Raw genomic sequence first — 21,619 nt, 5'->3', positions numbered from 1 at the left:
CAGGGCCTGGGGGGGTGGCAGGGTGCTCAGCAAACAGGTATGGAATTAATGAAGGAAGGAACGAATGAAGGAAGGAAGGAAGTGTGATGAGGTCCGACAACAGGAAGCCCTTCAGAGGGTGGAGTCCCGAGAAGGGAACAAGGAGGCAGCACCCACCCCTCCAGCACCACCTCCCAAGGAGGACAAGTGGGAGGTTATTCTGGGGCCTTCATGGGTAAATATAGCCTCTGAACAGGGTGGGGGCAGGGTGGGGGGGCCCCCCCGGAGATGGCTTCCTCGGTTTGTTTGGGGCACTTCCTTATAAGGCTATGCAGGCTGAGGCGCCAGAGGGTGAGGTCAGGGGCTGAGCTCTCCAGCCAGCCAGCCCAGCATCCCTGTCCCTCCAGCAACTCCTGTCCCTCCAGCACCGGCCACCCACCACCCATCACCCAGCTGCTGGGTCTCAGAGGGAATCAAAAGCCTGGGCTTTGGGCTCGGGCCAAGGGAGCTCCGAGTGGGGCCTCTTAAAGGAGCCGTGGCCTTCCAGCCTGTGTGCATGCCCAGGGCCCTCGGCCGTGGCTCCCCATGGCCATGACTCCCCGTGGCCGTGACTCCCTGTGGTCTAACCTCATATCTCCTGCCACAGGCTGCCCCTCTCCCCAGCCTCTTAAGAGCAAACACTGGGGACGCCTGGGTCGCTCAGTGGTTGAGCGTCTGCCTTTGGCTCAGGGTGTGATCCCAGGCCCGGGATCAAGGCCCACATCGGGCTCCCCGCAGGGAGTCTACTCTCCTTCTGCCTATGTCTCTGCCTCTTTCTGTGTGTCTCCCATGAATAAATAAAATCTTAAAAAAAAAAAAAAGAACACTGAAGTTCATCCACTGCTTCCAAAGGCCCAGGCCCCTCAGCTCCTCGCAGTGCCCCCCTCTCGGCCCCTCCTTGGGGACCAGCTGCTGCCACTTGACCCTGTGGTGCCCCAGCTGCTGTCTGCAATGCCATCCTTGGCAGGCAGGGAAGGAGGAATGTGGTTTAATTTCAGCTGGAATGTGCCCTCTGGGCGGCCCACAGTGAGGGGAGGGACAGAGACCAAGCCCACAGGAGCCCAGGAAACCCAAGAGGACTCTGGGTTGGGGAACAGGCTGCTGTGTCCTCCTGGGCCCCCTGCATCCTGCTTCGAGGCTCTGACCAGGATGGGTTCTCCAGCAGGACAGGGCTCCCTGGGAGCTGGGCAGAGACGCTTCTTGTGCACGCAGCTCTCACGGGTGAAGAAAGGAGCCTTAGAGAGAGAGTCTCAAGTGACAGCACTGGGAAGGGAATGAGTGAAAGAGGCACAGAATGGCCTAGGGCAAGGGCCCCCAAGTCTGCTGTGGAAGCAGAGGGAAACATGGAGCTCTGCTTCCTCCCTCACATCCACTTTTCCTTGTCTGCCCATGCAGGGGTCCTTTCCCGATGACCTCTTCCACCCAGCACCCCCACACCCAGAGCACATTTGTCACTTCTCCAACATTCCAGGAGCAGTGGGTTGGCCTTCTGCTCCCCTGCACCTTCCCCAGGCCCCATTATTTGAAGGACCCCAGGCTGGACGGCCCCTCTGCATCCTGACATCAGGGACTGAGCCCAGACCCCAGAGGCCCAGGCCCCAGGGACCCTCTGGCCCCCTCCTGTCTTCTCCACCCTGACCACCCCCATGACTCAGCTGTGGCTCCAGAAATAATCCGAGGCAGATGCCAGGGGCCCACCATTGAGAAACTACCTCTTGGCAGCTGTGCGCTCAGCTGCTGACAAGCCAGGGCCTCACAGTCCTGGGAAGGGTGGCTGAGGGCCTCAGGGCTAGGGAGGTGGCACATAGGCTCTGGCCCCTCTGGGGCCCCCCACTCCCAAGCCCTCCCTGTCTCCCTGTTTTCTCCCCTCCACTGTCTGCTACCTGCTCTTCTCCCAACTCCCAAATCCCGTGGTCTCTCCTGGGCTCCTTCCTTTTCTATCCACCTCACATGTCATGGAGAACTTCAGCTCACCCTGATAGGAAATTTGATGCACAGAGTGATGTCCCCTACCCATGCTACTAAGAGTCCCTAGACGCCTCTTGGGGTACACAGAACACAGGTCAGTGGGCTGTGGGCTGTTCCCCTCCAATGCCCCAGCCCCAAGCAGTCAACAGGCCTTCCTCTGCTAACAAGCTAGCCAAAGACTCAGGGAAAACCAGCAGGGAATAAACACAGAGGCCGCAGATCCTCCCACTCAGACGATTAATTAGAGCCCAGAGTCCTTTGGTGGGCGAGCGTCCTCACATTCTTCCTCCTTCTCCTTCTTTTCTTGTCTTTCCTCCCCTTTTCCCAGCTCTTCCTCTTGCTCTGCCCCTGAATTTTTCCTTTCATCCCTCCCAGGAGGAAGCAGGCTGCTTTGTAGCCAGCAGAGTGGAAGTGAGACCCCAGGAAGGACCTGGGTACTTGGGGGAAGGCAGGAAGGCCAGTCCAGCTGGGAGAGGGGGCACCTGAGTCCTCACTAGGGGCAGTGATCAGAGGATCAGAGGATCAGATACAGCCTCCAGGGTGAGCCCTCCCACCCCCGGGGCCGGGCGGGGGGGGGGGGGGGGGCTGCTGACAGGCTGAGCATTTTTGGAAGTCTTTGGGAGGCCAGGACAATGGGGCCCTTTCTCTCATTGCACAGGAGACAGTTCCCTGGGGCTGGGACAAAGGCCCCAGTGAGGTCAGGGCTCTGTGTGGGAGTTGGAGGTGGGGGAGGAATGGTGAGGTGGGGTGTGGGTCAGAGCAGGCTGGGGGATTGCTGGGGACCATGGTAGTCGGTGGGCACCTGGAGGGCCCATTTCACTCATGGGGCCCTCAGGCCCCTCTGCATGGGGCCCTCAGGCCAGACTCCTGAGGCTGGCCTCCCTTCTCAACTTATATCCCTACATTCTGACCTCACCCCAAAAGGACAGGAAACCCCTGGAGAGGATGTCTCCATGTCTAACGTGGGGTTAGACATGTGGGCAAGAGGCTTGGAGTATAACCAGCATCCATTGCTGGGCAGGGCTGGGCAGGGCTGGGCACATAGTCCATGCTGTGCCCTGGAAGCACAAGCAGACACCCTGCTGCAGGCTCTTCGCAGAGAGACAGGGCAGGCACTCCAGGAGCTGTGGATCCCCCCTCCAGTCATCGCACACGTGCCGATGTGCACACACACACAGACACGCATACACACACATGCAGGTCAGTGTTGGATTTTGTTCACGGTGCTGAGTCATCCCTGGACCAGCTCCCGCTTCTCCAGGAAGCCCCACAAAGCCAGGAGAAGGCTTCCGTTTCCGGCAGCCTTGCTCCAGTGGCCAGCAGGTGTTGGGGAGGGGGAAAGGATTCCAGTTCCAGGCCCGGTCAACCTCTGGCACTGTCCTCATCTAGGCTCAAGCAGTGGAACCCTGCCTCCAGCCGTGGGGAAGAGTCAGTGAGGAAGTGTTGGGGACAGGGCTGGGCAACCCAATCCCCTTCCAGCTCACCCCAGGAGCCTCTAGAGGATCCAACCTGCTGTGTCAGCTCCATCTCTGTGAGGGCCTGTTTCTCAGAGAACCTCTCTTAGGAGCCCAGGGACAGACACAGCCCCTCCTCAGCCTTCTCTTCAGGCCCTACTTTCAAAAGCCCACCTTGGGGGATCCCTGGGTGGCGCAGCGGTTTGGCGCCTGCCTTTGGCCCAGGGTGCGATCCTGGAGACCCGGGATCGAATCCCACGTCGGGCTCCCGGTGCATGGAGCCTGCTTCTCCCTCTGCCTGTGTCTCTGCCTCTCTCTCTCTCTCTCTCTCTCTCTCTGTGACTATCATAAATAAATAAAAATTAAAAAACAAAAAACAAAAAAAACCAAAAGCCCACCTTGGTCTTGATGCACAATTCCAGCCAAGCGCCTGCCATCCCTAACAATGCACTGACTAGGCAATCCAAAGGGTAGTACAGAACAAAGGGGGGGGGGGGTGTCCAGGGCCTACTCTGGCCCCAGGACGGTTTTCCTTCCTGTGGCTCCTGAAGAAACAGCCCCATCCCTAGCCATGGGAGGGCAAGAGGTAGGGCAGGTGAGCCTGGGGAGGAGAGGAGCGAGGTGGTAGGGGGGCTGGGAGGTCACGCTGGAGTCCTGGAGACAGTGAGTTTGGGGTCTCCATCCAGGGTGGAGAGGCCGAGGAGCGGGGCAGCGCGGTGCTGCGGGTGGGATGGGGTGAGGCCCCCCGCGGCTCCCACAGGCACCTGCCGGGCCTCCCCTCCCGAGGCCCTCCCGGGCTCCCAGCCCTCCTGCTCCGCCAGTCTGTCCCCTGTCTCTGAGTGTATCCGGTTCTGCGGACTCGCAGGAAGAGGACTCAGAATTGCCCACGTGGGGGACACTGGTCATGGGCAGCGGCCAGCGGCGGCGTGCGCGCGAGTGTGACTGCGAGTGGGCAGGGCCCCCATCACGAAGGCACAACCCCGCGCCCTGCGAGGCGGTACGCGCGCACTCCCGGCGCGTCATCCTCTCCCCAGTTCTGAGAGTGACCTCACCGTCCCAACCTCCGCTGACTCACGGCCCCAGGGCCAGCGCAGCCTGGCCGGAAGTCGCCCTCCGCCCCGCGGCCCCCTCCCCCTTCCCCGCCCCCGCTGCTCGGAGCCAGAGGTCGCGGCGCCCCCTGGCGGCCTCCCGGGGACCCGCGGCTCCTCGGCCCGGCCCCACTCGCGCACGCGCACAGCGCACTCTCGGGCCGCCGTCCCCGCGTCCGCAGCGCCCTCTGCCGGTCACAGTCCGGAGACCCGCCAAGGTCCTTCCCGGAGTCCAGCCGGCCAGCAAGGCTGGGACTTCAGGGCCCTTGTCTGGCTGCCGCATTCCCGCGTCCCAGCTTCCTCTGCGGCAGTCTGGCCCCCAGACCTGCATTCCCTTCACCCTAACCCTCAGCCCCGAGAGAACACCTCCCTGGGAACTTCAGAGCGGAACCACCAAGGCACCGGCCTCCCAGCCTTGCTCTGTGGGCCCTCTGTCCCCAGACTGTCCAGGTCTGCTCAACTGGGCACCCTGGCACTCCAGCTCTTTCCAGACACCCTGACACTGGCCCCCTGTCCCAGTGAGCTCCTCCACTCGATAAATCCGTCCTGGGCAGCTATGCGGTGCCGACATCATTCTCTCTGCTGACATCTTGGGGACTTCTCTGACCTTCAGAAGCTCATCACTGCATAGGATCTGTTTATCCCAGGAGGCCCAGCCCAAGCCCGTTCTCCTCTCTTCCTCTCCCACAGAAGCATCAAATTTGCTTGATTGCAGTTGCTCAAATGCAGCTTTATTTCAGGCTGGTTTTACTGGTTCTCCATCCTGTAGACCCATTTCCTGGGAAATCTGATTGTAAGGGGGCCAGGTGTTCCCAGAGGGATGGAGTGGACAGGAGGGGACAGGCTGGCTGGCAAGGAGAGGGGCAGTTGAGGCACTTAGGGACTCCCTTGAGCCCCCCCCCCCGCCCGCCATAGGGGTTCTGATGCCCAGGGTAGGGGCCAGAGGGTCTAGTCTAGGGTGGAGCTGCCCAGGCACTGCCACCTGGACTCCAGCTCCACCCCTCACGTGGTCACTTCCTATGATGGGAAGAGGGTGGGAGAGAGGGCAGTGCTGGGGGCAGCAGTTGTTTAAGGCCTTGCTCCTTGAGGACCAAGAGAGGGCCTGGAAGGAGGCATCCGTGGTGCCTGCCAGCGTCCCAGTAGCCTCCCCTGTTGTCCTCCTGAGGCCTTCATTGGGTGCAGAGCCCGACCCTGGGAAAGATGTACACGTTCATCCTCTGTCCTGGGCTCCTCCCTGTGTCTCTTCTCAGAGCCTGCCCTCTGGTGTTACTCCTCCTGACCCCTGATCTCATCCAAACACTAGCCCTGGCTCAGCACGTAAGAGTCCAGGGTGTGGCCAATGCTCTTGGACATCCCCCCCGCTGAAAGGGACCCCAGAGTATCCAGCTCACCACCACCTCCTTCCTGTTGCCCCAGAGGGGGGCAGCGATTACTGCAAGGTAACACAGCCAGGGGCTGGCAGAGCTGGGCTAGAGCCCAGGGCTACTGTTGGATAGCTCCCCACCTGCATCTTCCTGGCACTCACAGGCCTGCGGGGCACACAGGAGATCTGGGGTGGCTCCCAGTGACCATTCTCCTGGCAGCGGATTAGTGGCAGGTTGCGCTGCATCAGCCCCTCCCGGCACCGGTAGCGAAGCACCGTGTCTACTTCATAGCGCAGCCGTGGGCGGCCAAACACTCGAGCCAGGGGCAGCTCTGGTGGAGGCCCACAGGACACTGCAGGGGAGACACAGTCAAGGACTGGGAGCCTAGGGCAGCCCCGGGTGGTTCAGCGGTTTAGCACCACCTTCAGCCCAGGGCCTGATCCTGGAGACCCGGGATCGAGTCCTGAGTCAGGCTCCCTGCATGGAGCCTGCTTCTCCCTCTACCTGTGTCTCTGCCTCTCTCTCTCTCTCTCTCTCTCTCTCTGTGTGTATCATGAATAAATAAATAAAATCTTAAAAAAAAAAAAAAAGAACTGGGAGCCTGGCTCTGTGGGTGACAGTTCCCAGAATCAGGAGGAGGAGGAAGGGGAGGGCCACAATGTGATGCAAAAAAGAGCAGAGGTTCCTGGTGGGTGCACCTCATTTGTTATCTCCTCCTTGCCAGTGGCCTGGGACACATTTCTGACTCCTCCGTAGCTTTTCCCCCTCCTTTTACACACATGCGGCTTGGGTCCCCTGGCGCTCCCCTCCTCCCCCTTGCCTGGCCTCACCCAGCCCCATCTTGCAGGTGTAGGACAGGTGGTAGTTGCAGGGTACATCACTCCACTGTCCCTGATCGTGCCACACCATGACCACGCAGTTCTCTCCAGACAAGAAGTAGCTGTCAGGCTGCCCAGGGTTCCAGTTCTCATAGAGCTGGGGGGTCGGGTGGAGGGTGTAGTGAGGGGGAGGGATGGACCTGGAGGGCCTAAGAAGGAGGGTGGGAGGAGTGCTAGGAGACAGCCAGCAAGGGGGATGAGGAGTGGGGGCCCAAGGACAGTCACAGGCTTTATGGGGAGGGATAATGAGAAGAGAGAGGAACGCAAGAAAGGGAGGCCTGCCCAGGAGAAGAGGGACAGAGAACCCGCCAGAAAAAGAGGGCAAGTGATGGGTCACTGGGGGCGGAGGCAGAAGTGCTTGGGACAAGCGACCTGGCCAGCTCGAGGGGCAGCCGGAGCCTCTCACCAGGGGGACGCCATCTGACCACAAGAAGTCGCCTTCGATTGTCCGGTCGTTAAGCCCGATCCACTGGTACTCGCGGTACCGACCTGGGGAGGAAGCGCCGGCGGACGCGGGTGTGTGCAGTGAGCCCTGCTGCCAGCAGGTGGCGCCGCTCCCCGCTGCCGGCGGCCTACGGCGGGGGGAGGGGGTCGGTCCCGCCAGACCCGGCCCGCGCTTCCCTGCTTCCCTGTCCGTCCGTCCGACCTCTGCCCGACCTCTGCCCGCGGACGGAAGGAAGAGGTGGGGAGGAGAGATATGCCAGCGGGGCCGGGAAAGGGAAACCGAGGACAGAGTCGGGGAAGTAGATGGCGGTGGCAGAGGCTGCGAGGCGGGGAGGGGCCGCGGGTGGCGTCTGGCGGGTGCAGGTGTCGTTCCTGCCACAGCCCCCAGCCGGTGCTGCCGGAGCCCCTCGCCCCTCGCGTGGCGTGCAACGGAAGGAGGGAGACGGAGATGGGAATGAATGAATGAATAAAGCAAACCAAGTAATGAGCTCCCGGATTAATGAATTAGGGAGTTAATTAATTCACACACTCACTCGTGATTAATGACTGGTTAATGAGTGAGTGGGAGAGAGCAGGTGATGAGGTCCCCTCCAGCCCCATCCCCAGCCCACTGTTGATGAAGTCCTGTTCCTCCGGCGTGCTGATGCTGGCCAGGTGCGAGCCGTACATCCGGCACTGGGTCTCTGCCTCCTCCCAGCTCCTCCGGGTAGAGAAGTGCTTGTAGCAAGCCCCCTGGAAGGCGTCCCAGCCAGGGCTGCAGAAGCGGAGGCCTGGGGCACAGAGGGGTGGGTCACTGGGGCCGGAGGGGCCACGTCCCCCAGAAGGGACTGGGCTCCTCCTGCTGCCCCAGCAGATGCCAGAGAGCCAGCAGAGGATGGGGGGTGAGGAGGAGCGCCTGGGGCCCTGGTGGGAGGAATCCTTAATGGCTTCCTCCTCTGAGTACCAGGGACCAGCGAGGGTGAGGGCTAGAGTCCTCGCCCGGGTCTCCACAATCCTCCATCCTAGGGAAGGGCTGTGCACTCCTCTCTTGCCAGGAGAGAACTAGCAGGTATGGACTGCCTGCCAGACGCAAGGGGTATGCTGTGCACTCCTTGCACGGGGACCACTTGAGAAAGGCTTGTGTGGTTCCACTTAACAGATGAGGAAATCCAGGGTAGGGCTCAGAGAGGTTACATGATTTGACTAAAATGGAGATTTGTTAATGACAAGGCCCAAACCAGTGCCCTCCCTCTTCGCTCCAGAGCTAGTACATGGTGGCAGGGTCCAGGCTTCAGGTCTACCCCCACCCCAGCCCTGCTCCTCAACACACTCACCAACATCACACAGGTCCCCCCCATAGCCAGGCAAACACAGGCAGCGGACCCCCTCCTCCTCCTCCAAGCATGTCCCACCATTGTGGCAGGGGCTGGGGACACAGTCACCTGAGGGGGGAGAGAAGTGAGGTGGGGGGAGCAGGGGAGCACAGCTCTGCATCCTGAGCCCCCCAGAGAGGGTTCAGAGAGCCCACAGCTCCAATCTCCTTGTCTTGGGAGCTATCACAGTACCTTGAAAGTCAGCCCAGCCCTAAGTTCTGGGGTTTTCTCCCACACGGGCCACCATCCCCATAACCTCTCACTTCAGCATGGACTCAACCCTGTACTGGCCATTGCCCTGCCCACCAGTGTGGACGCTATGGAATGGGCTGGGGAAAGTGGCCAGGAAGGCCCTCAGGACCCAACCCCACGAAAGGGAAAGATACTGAGTTGTCAATCATGAGACCTGGACTCTTATCTGGTTCCTGGCTCTGCTGAGTGACACTGGGCAGGTCACTTTACCTCTCTGAGCCTGGAGGTCAGTCCCCACCCCCTTGTGTTTGTACCAGGTTTCTGCACAGTTCTGTACAGTTTAGGTGGCCCGAGTGCTACCTGAGAAGAGGACCATCACCACAGCAACACAGGTGTGGCCTGACCTTTACTGCTCTGGGACCTGATGGGGGGGGGGGGGGGCTAGCTATTCCTCCTGCCCTCTACCAGACAGAGTCAACCTCAGAAGCTGATAGTGAGCAATCAATGTATTTGCCTAACTCCATACCCTAATCATCAACCCCCCACCCCCAGGAATGAAGCTGGAGGCTCCCACTGCCCTGCTGGCTCCATGCACTCTCAACATCATGCAGCCTCCTGCCTCCCCTTATCTCCCAGACTCTCTCTCCTCCCCAGACTCCCCTCCACTTTGGGCTTTCTGCACATTCCCCAGCCTAGAATCCCCTCCAATTCATCTCTTTTCCTTTTTCTGGCCCTCTCTCCCCAGAAAGTTTTCTTAGACTAACACACTACACTGAAGGCCTGCCATCTGTCCTCTGGCTGGGTCACCTGCCTTCTCCTCTGGACTTGCTCCCTCTGGATCCCAGGATCCCATTCTCCCAGGTGGCTGCCCTTAGACCAGGCCTGGGTGCTGGATAGGCAGCTTTCACTCCTTCTGGTCCAGGAAGAGGAGGATGGCCCCACAGACTGACAGTGCAGGGCCAGGCTCTCAGCTTGGGAGGGGAAACATTCCTGAGCAGGGCTCTTCACACCCTGCCATACCCTGGCAACCAAAGGCAAGGCCCACTGTGCTTCCCTCTGCCTGGTGGGGATGAGAGCAGAGGTAGGGGGAGGAGAAGCTGGAGGTGATTCCAAGATTTTTGCTGGGATGACCTAGCTGTTTTGGGTGAAATGAATCAGCTGTTCCAGCACACACACACACCCATCATCTCCCCTCCTGCCAACAGTTTCTTCCAAGCTGGTAGCACTAGCTCCCTGGGCAAAGGGGGAGGGGAGGTGTTTTATGTAACCCACTAAGCACCAGGCCCCACAGAGGGTAGGAAGAGGCTAGGAAGCCCATTCCATTCCTCACACTTCCCTGGGGGGCAGAGACTTCCAAACTTGGTCCTGCACCCAGGCCACTAGGTCCCTCCTTGGGCTGTGGGTGGCAGCACCTGAGCCAGGACAACAGACTGGAAGTGAAGGCACTCCTCCTGAGACTTTCTGTTCTTCCTTCTTCCCCCTCTGGAGGCCAATGACTTCTACAACCAGAAAGTTCTTCCCTCCTGGTGCAGTAGCAGACCAGAGGACATCCCTCAGCCTCCAGGTGGGGTAACTAAGGTACTGCAGAGACTTCCCTTGATGCTTCTCTTCCCACCAAACCCCCTCCCAACCCACAGGGCACTGAACTCCAAGGCCAGTGGGGCAGAGAGCCAGTGGTTGGAATGGGCAAGCCTGCTGTGATTCATGGGCCCCTACCCCACCCTGGACCATCTAGCAAGGGTAGTCCTGGGGCTGGCAGGACCCCAGCCTTCTCCAGGGCTCTCCACGGGGAAGCTCAACCTTCCCTGAGTAGGCAGGGCTTCTCTGAGACCCCAGAACCTAGCTCTCCACTGCTCCCCCTCTATATTTCCTCTCCATCCTCGCCTCCTGCTTTGTGTCTTCTGTAGCATTAGGGACTTTGAGATCCTTTAGGTTCAGAGAGGGTGAGACCATTCTTCCTAGGGGTGAGATGGTTGTTAGTGCAGGGGTCAGTGGAGGAGGGGGTGGCTTTGGGCAGTGGGATGAAACTTAGATCCCATCCCCCTGCTGAGTTGTGGTGGGGGAGGCTGGGGCACCTGGATGCCAGGCATGGGCTTCTATGCTCAGATAGACTTTCTCCATCACTAGTCTGTATGTATGGCTCTAGATGGGAGCCATTGAGATGGATCAGAAATGAATACAAATGCTCTCTCTCTCTCTCTCTCTCTCTCTCTGGCTGAGGTTTCTCCCCATCAGGGGTGCAGGACTACAACTCCCAGCAGTCCCTGGGCTGATGGACAATGACTTCTCTGACGGTCAGATTTGGGCTCTTGGCAGTGAGGAGGAAGACAGAGGACAGCCTGAGAGGGGAGGCTGAGGACCAGTGAGCGCTGTTAGATGGAGGACAGGAAAGGGCACTGGCTGAGGATGAAGAGGAGGCAGAGAGGCTCGGAGAGATGGGAGAGAGGAGAGGGAGAGGCAGGGCCAAAGGGAAGCATCAGAGAGCTGCCCACGACACAAATCCAAGGAATGAAAAGGGCAGGCAGCTGGGGGTGGAGACAGAGGGGGCCAGAGTTTTGGTTATAAAGTGGTTTAATAGAGATTTATTTCCAAGGCTTGTTTTCCATGAAACAGTCGAAAAAATACTTCACAGAAGTAGTCGCTTAAGGCTCTGTGGGGATAAGGGCTCTCCTGGACCCCAGAGGCTAAGGGGCAGGGACAGAATCCCAGGCTTCCCTGATATCAGTGGGAGGGCTGAGGTGGATGGCACACAGGAGGGGGAGGGGGCAGCTGGAGGGGAAGCGGCAGCAAGAGCGGAGGCCTGGGCCTTGGAGAATACAATAGGAACCCAGGACACCTGAGGTGTATGAGGATGGGGGGTGGCCTGTGGGGCCGCTGAGTCACAGGTGGAGAGCCAAGAGCAGGAAAAGGTCCCAGGTGGTTAGTGGTGGGGCTGGAGTCAAGGGTGGGGCCATGGAGTTGGGGGTCATGAAGTGAGAAATCAGAGAGCTGGGATGGAAGTCACAAGTGCAGCATCCAAGACTGGACACCCAGGTAAAGGTGTGTAGGAGAATGAAGGCAAAGGACAGGAGAGGCTGGGGCAATGAGGGTAAAGGACCAGAGATCATGTGACCCAGAGCTTCAGGGGGAGAAAGGGAAGGAGGAGAAAGAGGGAAGTCGAGCCTTGGGCAAAGTTACCTGATGAGGGGGCCACGGCCACTCCACCTTGGCTGGCGCTGTCAGTGGGCAGCACTGGCTGAACCCGCACTGAGGTCCCTGCTGGGACAGTTCTTCCAGAATTCTCTTCAGAGGGGGCCTCCGATTCCCTGGCACTCTCAGGGGCCCGTGTGGCTGGAAGCAGGGCAGGGCTATCCTCAGAGCTCCCTGTCTCCTCACTCTCTCCTCGAGGGACCCCAGTCAGCTCAGGACCACCAGCCTCCTCCCCCACCTCTCTCTCCCCAGCCGTAGCTGAAGGTGGTGAGGATGCCAGCTGCCCATTCCTGGGAGTGGATAGAGTTTCAGTGGGTGGCCCAAGGACTCTTGGAGGCCTGGGAGCCTCTGGCTCTCTGTCGGAAGGTGGTGATGGCCTAGGCTGTAGGACTGCACTCGCTGGTGGTGGAGAGGCAGGGAAGAGTAATTCCTCTAGGGCTGGCTCAGTGGGCAGAGGGGTCTGTGGGTCTGGGCTGCTGGGCTCGCTGGACCAGGCCCATAGGGCCTCATCTTCCACCTCCTCCTCTTCTTTCTCTTCTTCTTCATCCGTATATTTCTCTTCTTCCTCCAAAGTCTTGTCTTCCTCTTCGGAGGACCCCAGGGGAGGCACAATGGATTGTGTTTCGAATTCTAGACAAAGCACAGATGGTTCAGCACCAGGGACAGCACCAGCCCCAACCGGGAAGACTGAAGAGAAGAGGAGGGAGGAAGGGGCTGTGGAGGGTGAGGTGGGGGAGCCTGCCCCTGGGACAGGCTGTCTTTGCTCCCCACCGGAAGACCTCCAACTTGAACAGCAATATTGAGGCTACCTGGTGAAAGCTCTGTGAGCTGTCATTAGCCCAGGAAAAAAACACAGTCGTTGTATCTCACTCACTCTTGTAGGCTTAAAATTCTCAAGTCTATTTTGGGTAGGTAAGGGGGAGGAGGACACAAAGGAGGGAGCACCCTCCTTCCAAGGCCCAGAGAGTTGGGAGTGGAATGTGCTGCAAAGGCAAGGGTTGGGAAAGTCCTGGAGAGATGCCTTGCATCACCAAGATGCTGAGAAGGGACAGGACGAGTCATGCCAGCCATAAGCCCAGCATCACTCTGGACACCTTCACCCCCAACTCCTCTTGACAGGGGCTCCAGTTACCGAGGAGGGTCTTGGGGGCCTCTGCGGGGTCTTCTGGAGTGGAGCTTCTACCACCTCCGTCCTCCACGATGGGGATGGAGTAGATGGCTCCCCGGGACTCGCTCTCCACAGCTTCCTGAGGCAGCCGCAGCTCCTCCAGGGTCTCTGTCACTGTGACAATGGCCTCCAGCCCATCAGAGGCTGGGTCAGACGCTGGGTCAGAGGCCTCAGGCATGGCGGAGGGCTGGGCAGAGTCTGTGTCAGGAGGGAAGTGCCAATGGGAGGTTAGGCAGGTGGCGCTGCCCTCCAGCCACAGCCATGGGAGAGACCCACAGTCTCTGGACTAGACTCAAAGACCATGAGACTCTCTCAATTCTCACTCATCTTCCCTGTGGAGGACTCACAGGACCCAGGGAGCACTGTGGGAGTTCATTATGTGTCCCTCAAGCATTAATCACAGGCCCACTATGTGTCATGCCAAGCATTCTTCTGGGCACTGAGGACACCATGGAGGAAAAACAGCAAGCCTCCTGTCCTAAGGGAGTTTAGAGCCTAACTATAGATAATAAACCAGTAAACATATATTATGTTACTATATAAAGAACAATTGGACAGAGTAAGGAGATAGAATGGTGGGAAGTACTACTTTAGATGGAGTGGTCAGGAAAGGCTCAGGAGAGAGACAGTCCCTTGAGTAAGGAGATAGAGACAAGAAGGATGGACAGGTGGCCCATTATCCAGGAGGGCTGGAGGGTGGAGTGCAGGAAGGACATTCGGCAGCCACCGGCTGAGGGTGTCAGCACTGGGGCCGGAGAGCAAAGGAAGGGCCTGCTCCATCCTTCCAGGAGCTGCTCCCTCCAAACAACTGGAGCTTTAGGATGGATTACCTTGTCTTTGAAGAGGAGAACCAAGATCAGAAAACCAATGAAGTGACAGTGAAATTGGGCTAAGAAAAGCCCTGAGGGCTGTCTGTGCTCAGCCAGACATGACAGCACAGAACGTCCTGCCCCCTCACCTACTCTGGTGAGCCTCGCTCCTGTCAGACTAGCAAACTTGTGCCCTTGCCTGCCTGTCCCTGTTCCCAACCAGTCATCCTCCCTCCTCCTCCATTCAGCTCCTCCTTCCATGTCTCCCTGGAACAGTGCTCAGCACAAAATCATAAGCAACGCATAAGACATATTCACTACAATTATGATCGTCATCATCAACCCTCTTGCACTGGCTTTTCCAGATGGATCTTCCTTCCTAGGGGCTTCACTTCCCCACCACTCCCTCACCCTGGGCTAAGGATGTTTGGAGATCTGCCCCAATAGAAGTAATGCTTTTCTCTCAGTCTCTTTTCAAGCTTATTGTTTTTTGGATTGGGGGACCCCATGGCAAAAGCAGTGTCTTTCCCCTTCAGACCAGGAGCTCCCCGAAGGTCGAGGCTGTGTAGTCTCCTTTCATTTCTGCCTCAACCCTTGTACCAGTGCTGCAGACTCATGATTGAGGTGAGGACCCAGACACCCCCTGACACTGCCTCCCTGTCAGTCCCCCTAGGTCTGGGCCCTGTGTCTCTGGGGGTCCCAGGCACTGCATTCCTATAAGCCCCCAATAGAAGATGTGGTCAGATAAACCATCTCTACACCCAGTGTCCTTGAGGACCTGCTCCCTGTGGGGGGGAATTGTGTCTGTCCATCAATATTTGGTGGTTAAAAATCGGACACCCTCAAGCTGAAGGTTCTGAACACCCCCCACCCAGGGCTCTTGAAGGCATTATGTTAACTGGAGCAGATCATTCATTGCATTCTGAGAATGTCTATCATCCCTGCTCTACTCATGAGCAGACCAGCAATGGAAACCTCTCCGATCACCCAATATGGAGTGACATGGGAGAGGCGAGTCATGGATTGGAGAGAAGGTAGGGGAGGGGATACAGAGATGCAGGTGCTCTCCCCGAGGCTACACAGCACAAGACAGAGGGCAGAACCACAGTAAGAACCCTAGGTGCCAAGCTGAGCTGGGGGGAGGGGGGAAACTTCAGAGCTCAAGTCTGTCTCTGACTAAAGGAGGGTGGTCTCGGCCTCTGCAGGAAGGCCGGCTCACCTCGGAAGCAGTACACGTTGAAGCGGCTGTGCTTGTTGGGAAAGCCGGTCTGGTTGGGGAAGAGGAAGAGCGTCTTGACACCAGGCAGGCCCCCACCGCAGCGCTGGCTGGGTGTGACAATGGGATAGCGCACACTGCCATCGGCCAGCCAGCCCGGGCTGCAGCGGTCCAGGCCCCCGTCCCAGGCTGCATAGAGCTGGCCCGTGGTGGCAATCTCTGCACCCCGTTCCCGGCAGTACGCCTGTGCCTCCTCCAACGTCAGCTTGTCTGGGGGGGCACCCAGGAACAGCTCTCCTGGTAGAGAGGAAGAGGAGGCCGGGTGACCAGGAAGTCGGGAGCCCCATCCACCCTGGGCTCCCGTAGAGACCCTAGGCTGGCTTCTCTGGGCCTTGGTCTCTGCATCTGTGACATGGAGTCAACTACCCTATTTCAGGGTCAAAGCTCAGGTAAAACCTCAGGATAGATGTTATTACTCAGAGGGGCCTGGCTCAACTTTCTCAGACTGCAAAGAAGCACAGTACAGCCCAGAGATGCTACGAAGTAGAGAGATGCACAGCAGGTGGCAGCAGAGTCAAACTCAAAGTCGGTCTCCCACCACTTGTCGGAGGCTTTGGCCATGAACCTGCTTCCATGACAGTATCTGGAAGGTGGGACACGGGTTGTTCCTTTGGATGCCCCCTTGGATGCCTGCTTGAACACATGAGGTCCAGCAGAGGCCCCAGGAAGACCTCTGGACAGCACCGGAGAAGGGGCTCTGAGAACCCCTCACCCCCAATCACCATTTAGATCTTCAGCATAGCAGTAGACATCATAGAGGTCATCTGGGTCCACCACTCCATAGTTCCGGACCCCAGGGAAGCCATCCATGTCTCCATAACAGGCCTCTCGTGGTGTCTGGATGGGATACCTGGGAGCGAGTACAGATGCCTCCATCAGGGAGCTATCCAGGGATGCCCCTCCTGAATCGCACTGCCTTTCCATGCAGCCAATTGTTTTCTTCTGCAGAGACACCCCCAGGGGCAGGGGGTCCTGGATGGTTGACCTGAGGCAGCCAGCAGCCCCTGGCAGAACCAGGGCCCACTGCCACTTCCAGACACAACTAGAAGCTCCTGGTCCACAGGATCCCCCGTCCCAACCCTGCTCACCTCACGGTCTGGTCAGATAGCCAGCCAGCATCACACTGTTCATAGCCCCCGAGGTAGGCGGCATAGAGCTGCTCCGGGGTGGCAATGCGGGCTCCAATGCGGGCACAGGCCTCCTGGGCCCCAGCGAAAGAGAAAGCATAGCGGGCAGAGCCTTCCCGGTAGAGAAAGACGACCCCTGAGGGGCAGAGAGGAGCCCTGAGGCATGATCACCCCACCCTGACCTCCTCTCACCCTCCTTGGCACTCCCCTGTACATGAGGGTAAAGTTCACATTGTGCTCTCTCTACTGCTGAGGGGCCTGCCCCAGGCTGTGCTCAGGAGTCTGTCCACCCCAAGAGAGAAAGGAGGTAACAAAGGTCTGTCTCTACCCATTCCTTTTCTAGCTCACTGGGTGCCTTCCAGAGCATTTGCTCCCCCCTCACACTGTGGGCTCCCACCCTGGGGGAACCTTCCTGGGTCCTGCCCCTCACCTTTGACCTTGACCTCCACGGCATCGCTGCTGTCATCTATGCCGTGCTGGACCTCACAGCGGTAGATGCCGGAGTCGTTGGGCCGAAGCTCACTCAGCACCAGGGACACGTCGGTGAGTGATGCCGGGTAGGCAGGCAGTGCCACACGGAAACGGTAGGCCTCGCTCACCTTGACGCGCAGCCCCCGAGCCACCAATACTTCGGCCTCACGGCCCCCGGACAGGAAGGTCCACTTGACCCGCGGGGAGCCCAGCACGGCCCGGTGGCCCGGCAGCGGCCGTAGGTAGTGAACGTGGCAAGGGATGGTGAGGGCGCCGCCCAGCACGCCCTGCAGTGGTGCGTCACCCGCGATGCGCACGTGGAAGGCCCGGTCCTCTGTGGGTGGGCGGGCAGGCCGGTGGCTAGAACTTGGCACCTGGTCCACAGGGTCCCACCTGGCCTCCAAGCCTGCCCCAGGATCCCAGCCACCACTGCTCCCAGGGCCCCACATGCTTGCCTCTAGGACCCCAGGCCCATCCCACTCCCTCTCCAGATCTGTCCCCAAATCTTCCAGTCTGTTCCTGTGGACAGTGGCCTGGTAGGTACCATCCCAGGACTCCCTGGGGCCCACTCCAGATCTAAGCTGGCCCCAGCCCTGGCCTTAAAGTTTCCCCTCAGTTTCCCTCAGACTCACCTTTGGGATTTCTCCCCACTCTATCCCTGTTCTGTCTTCCAGCCCCCTTCATTGGTCCCATGCCCTAGGGGTTGGCAGTCCTACCACTAATTTTGCCTGCCCTACCCAGAGCCAGCAGCTTATCCCTTATTTCCAAGCATCCCAGACCACATCATTCCCCACAGTGCCCTCTATCCTATCTCTCCCTGGGTCCTCCAAGGCCACCCTCTTCCATAGAGGAGATGCAGGAGACAGAGACAGTGATGCTGAGTGCGGTTGCTTACCTGAGCTGTCCCCTTCCAGGGCATCAGCTAAGGCCACAGGGCCCCGGGCCAGGGCCAAGGCTACCAGCAGGGGCAGGAACAGGGGGGCCATGCTCAGGCTGGTGGAGGGACTTGAGGAGGAAAGCTGGGGTTAGACTTTAGGATGGACTTCCCCCGGCTCCTGACCACATCCATGTGGACTCACACATATGGTGGTCCAAGAAGCCCACTGTCCCAACCTCACCGTTAACTCCCTTGTTTTTGATTCTGTCTCCCCACCAGAGGACTCTTCCTTGGAACCAAGACCTGGGTTCTAGTCAACTTCCTGTGTGACTTAAGGCTAATTCATTAACCTCTGTAGGCCTTTGTTTCCTGACTTGTAGGACAGCACCTGGGTGGTGATGAGGCTCCGGGTTCTAGAGTGCCTTTTATCCTATAAGCGCTGCACAGATGAACAGAACCAGGCACACCGTAGGAGCTCAATAAATGCTTATAGCATGAGTGGTAGGTGCTATCATACTTCATTCCCTCTGGTCTTCACAGTGCCAGACTCCTTCCTTGAACCCAGAGCCCCAGGACCCTGCCAACTTTTCCTTTCCGCCCCTTCCTCCCTGAGTACCATACCCACCCAGCCTCTTCCAGGAGGGCCTCCTAGACTGAACCTGGGTGATGCACACCTTCTCTCTAGCTATACCCCTCCTTGACCTCCCCCTACCCCACCAGTACTTATAAGGAAACTCTTCTCTTTACCCTTAGCATCCTCCACTCCCCCCCGCCCTTGGCTGCCTTCTCACTTCTTCCCAGCCTTCCTTTCTGCCTGGCACGGGCTTTCCCACCGGATCTCCTGGCTCAGAAACCAGCTGGGACAAAGCCCCTGTCTCTGCCAGTCTGGCCTCCATCCAGCCTCTCCCTTCCCCCACCACAGCCCTAGGCTGGGGGGGTGGGCTAAGGGAGGGGGAGACTAAATGGGAGGGGTCATCTCCCTCTTGCCCTTGGCTCTCAGACACCCTGAGAACCCAGAATAGTCCTCTGAAGATCTCAAAGCACTTACACTTTCATAATGGAGAGATGGGGGTGTTGGGGGGTGACACTGAGAAATGGGACCCAGAGAAGGATAGGGCTGACTCTGGTTCCCAGCAAAGCCAAGTCAGGTACCAGGCCAATGTGCCTGCAGGAGGGAAGGCTTCAGAGCTAGTGACCAACAACATCTGTAAGGGCTAGTAGAAAAGCACAGAGACCCAGGTCTGCCATGGCATAGGCCAATGGCGCAGCAGGAGGGATGCAGGTTAGTCTAGAGGCAGGATTTCCTAGAGGCTCATTCCCACTCCAGGCCCATGGTTCAACCTCCATCTTCTTTGCCCTCTTAGGCTCTGCCTTCATGCATGTGTTCCCCTTTCTGAGCCTGAACTGCTGGGAAACCTCTCTTCTCCCAAATCCTCCCAGGGATCTGAGATCCTCCTTGGAATGCCTCCCCACCTACAACACCTCCATCCCTCCCGCTATGGCTGGGCTTCATTTCCTCAGGGTTAGACTTGGAGAAAGAGTGACAGGAGCCAGATGTCCAGGGTGTCTCTTGTTGGGGCCAGATCAGAGGGTGCTGAGACCAGCTCTGGGTATAGGGGCACTTGGGAGGACTGCCTTCTGGGGTAGAAGGAGGGACCATTTGGTTTAAGAAGCCGGTGCCAGCTGGGTACTGGGCAGACTGTTTGCCTTGCATCTGAGCTGTGCCAGGTCCTGGGCCAGGCCCCTTTCTGGCGCCCTCCCTCCCCTCTCTTCAGGCTGGAGCTGGAGCTGCTCATAGACCTGGGTCCCAGCTCTCTGACAGACGGCCCAGAAACCCATATATTTGGAGCCACTCTGGGACCAGCACCCTGGCCTGCCCTTTTACCTCTGTTTTGAAGGTGAGGGAATGAAGGGAGAAAGTCTGAGGCTGATGAAGACCTGGTACCCTGAAATATGGGAGCCATCCCACTTCCAGGAAGGGGAGTCACTAACCAGAGGGGCCAAGAGGGCACCTGGATTACATGGTTCTCATGATCAGAGACATCTGCATTGCCCCCACCCCATTGCTTGGGCCTCAGCCCCATCCTGGTACAGCCAAGTGTCCTGAGAACACTACTGCATCCCCTCCTCTGCCACCAGTGTCAGACCTGGGGTGGGGAAGGGGAAAACAGACTTGGCCTTCACCCCTCTGCTGTCCTCCAGAGCAGGATACCCTCTCCGTCCCTAACCTGGAGAGTTTCGGCATCGACAGGCTTCCTGTCCCTTCCCTGATCCACACCATCCCTCTCTCCAGCTCATCCTTTCCTGCTCCAGCTCCAGGATTTCTGCCCTTGCCTTGAGCTTCCCAAGCTGTTCAGGAAACTTCTCTCTCGATATGTTATTCCTGTCTGATCACGGAGCCCATCTTTCTCACAGGCTTCGTAGACCCAATCCACAGAGGATTAAGATCAGGACCAGGGTTTGTGTGTGTGTGTGTGTGTCCATGCATATGCGTACACACATCCAATACCTGCCATCTCCATGCTAAATGCCCCCCCTTCCCTGCTGGCTGTGCAGAGTCTGCCCCATAGGAACCAGGCTCCTGTAGCTAGCAGGGTCAGCAGGAGGGAAGCTCTTATGGTCCCCTTAGTGGCCGTGCAAGCAGCAACCTGACCTTACACGACAGCAGCCAGGCATTAGCAGAGCTTGTGGGACCAGCTAAAGACATTGCATAAATAGTCCTATTTATTGGACGCACAACTAGTAATACTATTAGCGACATCACAGCTGAGCTACTGCAGCTCCTCCTAGTTCAGAATCTGAAAGGTGGATGATGCCAAGTTAGCCATGAAAACACAGGTGCTGGTAATGCTGTGGGGCCAGGGTGAGTGGGGGTGGGTGGTCCATGGGTAACAGTGTCCCTTGATCTTACTGCTCTTATCTGGAATAGAAGTCATGCAGATATTAACGGTGCTAACAAAACTGATGGCAAATCTCTTGGTCCTGTTGGAAGCGTGTGGGCAGAGCTATTCCCATAGGAGGGTGAGGGGAAAGGACCTGGGAGTGGGGGTCTCCAGCCCCCTGGCAGTGCTAGAGAGGAAAGCAGGAGGGTAACTGGAGCTCTGGCTACTGGTGACTGACCATCCACCTGAGTCAGGCCTCTTATCCAGGCTTCGCATGGATAACCTTAACTTTGAGAAAAATATGGTCTATGCATCACACTGAAGAGGAACCCGAGGTTCAGGGAGGTCAACTAACTTGCCCAAGGTCACACAGCAAGTAAGTGGCAGAGTTGGGACTCCAGCGCCAGTCCGCCCCGACCACCCGCTCCGCTGTCTGCTGTCCCGGGGCTCCCCGAAGGGGCCTCCAATGAGGGGCTGCTTCCTGCTCCTCCCGCCGCCCGCCTGCCCCGCACAAGGTCGGAAGCCTGAGCCGGGGGCTGGCGCCCGAGGGCGCAGCAAGGAGGCCGCAGTGACGGGGGGCGTTCCTATCATCCGTGGACTCGGGGGCGGGGGAGGGGCCGCACGCAGCGGAGGGGCGCCTGGGGGCTGTCAGGGTCAGCAGGTGGCCTGCGCCGGAGCCCCGGGAGGCCAGAGCTGCGGGGCGGGGGCGGGGGGGGGGGCGCGGACCACCGGCGGCCGACGGCGCCCCGGGCTCCCTGCCTCTCGGGTCCCGGTGGTCCGGCTGCGCTCGTGCTCACCTACCTGCAGGCGGCCGGGGCTGCGAGGGTGCTGCACCGCCAAGTTTGCAGCCTCCTCCGGGCTCTCCTCCGGGCTCTCCTCCGGGTCCACGCGCCGTCCTGCGGCTGCGGCCGACTGCGGCGAGGACTGCGCGGGCGCAGGGAGGGCCGGGCCCGCAGGACGTTCGGAAGAGGGCGCCGGGCCGCCGGGCTCGCACAAAACCCCTTTCTCCACTCCCCCGCCCGTCCCCGCCCCGCTCCTCCCCGGGGCCGCCCCCGCCCCCTG

General features: G+C 59.0%; 1 protein-coding gene across 4 annotated transcripts; it reads right to left on the bottom strand.

Annotated features, from left to right (window-relative positions):
• Positions 1-5,237: 5,237 nt before the first annotated feature.
• BCAN (brevican) lies at positions 5,238-21,565 on the bottom strand. 4 transcript variants are annotated; one of them, XM_072829991.1, is made up of 14 exons: positions 21,359-21,565; positions 17,694-17,803; positions 16,758-17,132; positions 16,289-16,463; positions 15,923-16,050; positions 15,144-15,437; positions 13,080-13,313; positions 11,936-12,577; positions 8,528-8,635; positions 7,748-7,984; positions 7,177-7,259; positions 6,723-6,867; positions 6,054-6,244; positions 5,238-5,719 (listed from the first exon to the last, which is right to left on the bottom strand). In XM_072829991.1, exons 2-14 carry the CDS (start codon positions 17,782-17,784, stop codon positions 5,597-5,599), a joined length of 2,826 nt encoding a protein of 941 aa, XP_072686092.1. In that variant the 5' UTR covers positions 17,785-17,803; positions 21,359-21,565; the 3' UTR covers positions 5,238-5,596. The 4 variants fall into 4 exon arrangements, with proteins under 4 accessions (XP_072686092.1, XP_072686093.1, XP_072686095.1 ...); XM_072829992.1 differs by having other exon boundaries at positions 6,033-6,244; positions 7,826-7,984; positions 21,359-21,564; XM_072829994.1 differs by having other exon boundaries at positions 6,033-6,244; positions 21,359-21,563.
• Between the last annotated feature and the right edge of the window lie 54 nt (positions 21,566-21,619).

Source organism: Canis lupus, chromosome 6 (genome assembly GCF_048164855.1).
Source record: "Canis lupus baileyi chromosome 6, mCanLup2.hap1, whole genome shotgun sequence".
NCBI classification, from domain to species: Eukaryota; Metazoa; Chordata; class Mammalia; order Carnivora; family Canidae; genus Canis; species Canis lupus.
Note: the sequence above shows the minus strand (reverse complement) of the source record. Positions and strands in the feature narration are given on the sequence as shown.

What these genes read in the sequence shown, in the direction of transcription:
- BCAN (XM_072829994.1), bottom strand. Translation starts at nt 17,784, where the DNA reads ATGGCCCCCCTGTTCCTGCCCCTGCTGGTAGCCTTGGCCCTGGCCCGG. An exon ending in CCTGGAAGGGGACAGCTCAG is followed by an intron (nt 17,133 to 17,693) that starts GTAAGCAACCGC and finishes GCCCACCCACAG; the next exon opens with AGGACCGGGCCTTCCACGTG. An exon ending in CACCTGCAAGATGGGGCTGG is followed by an intron (nt 6,245 to 6,722) that starts GTGAGGCCAGGC and finishes TCTCCCCTGCAG; the next exon opens with TGTCCTGTGGGCCTCCACCA.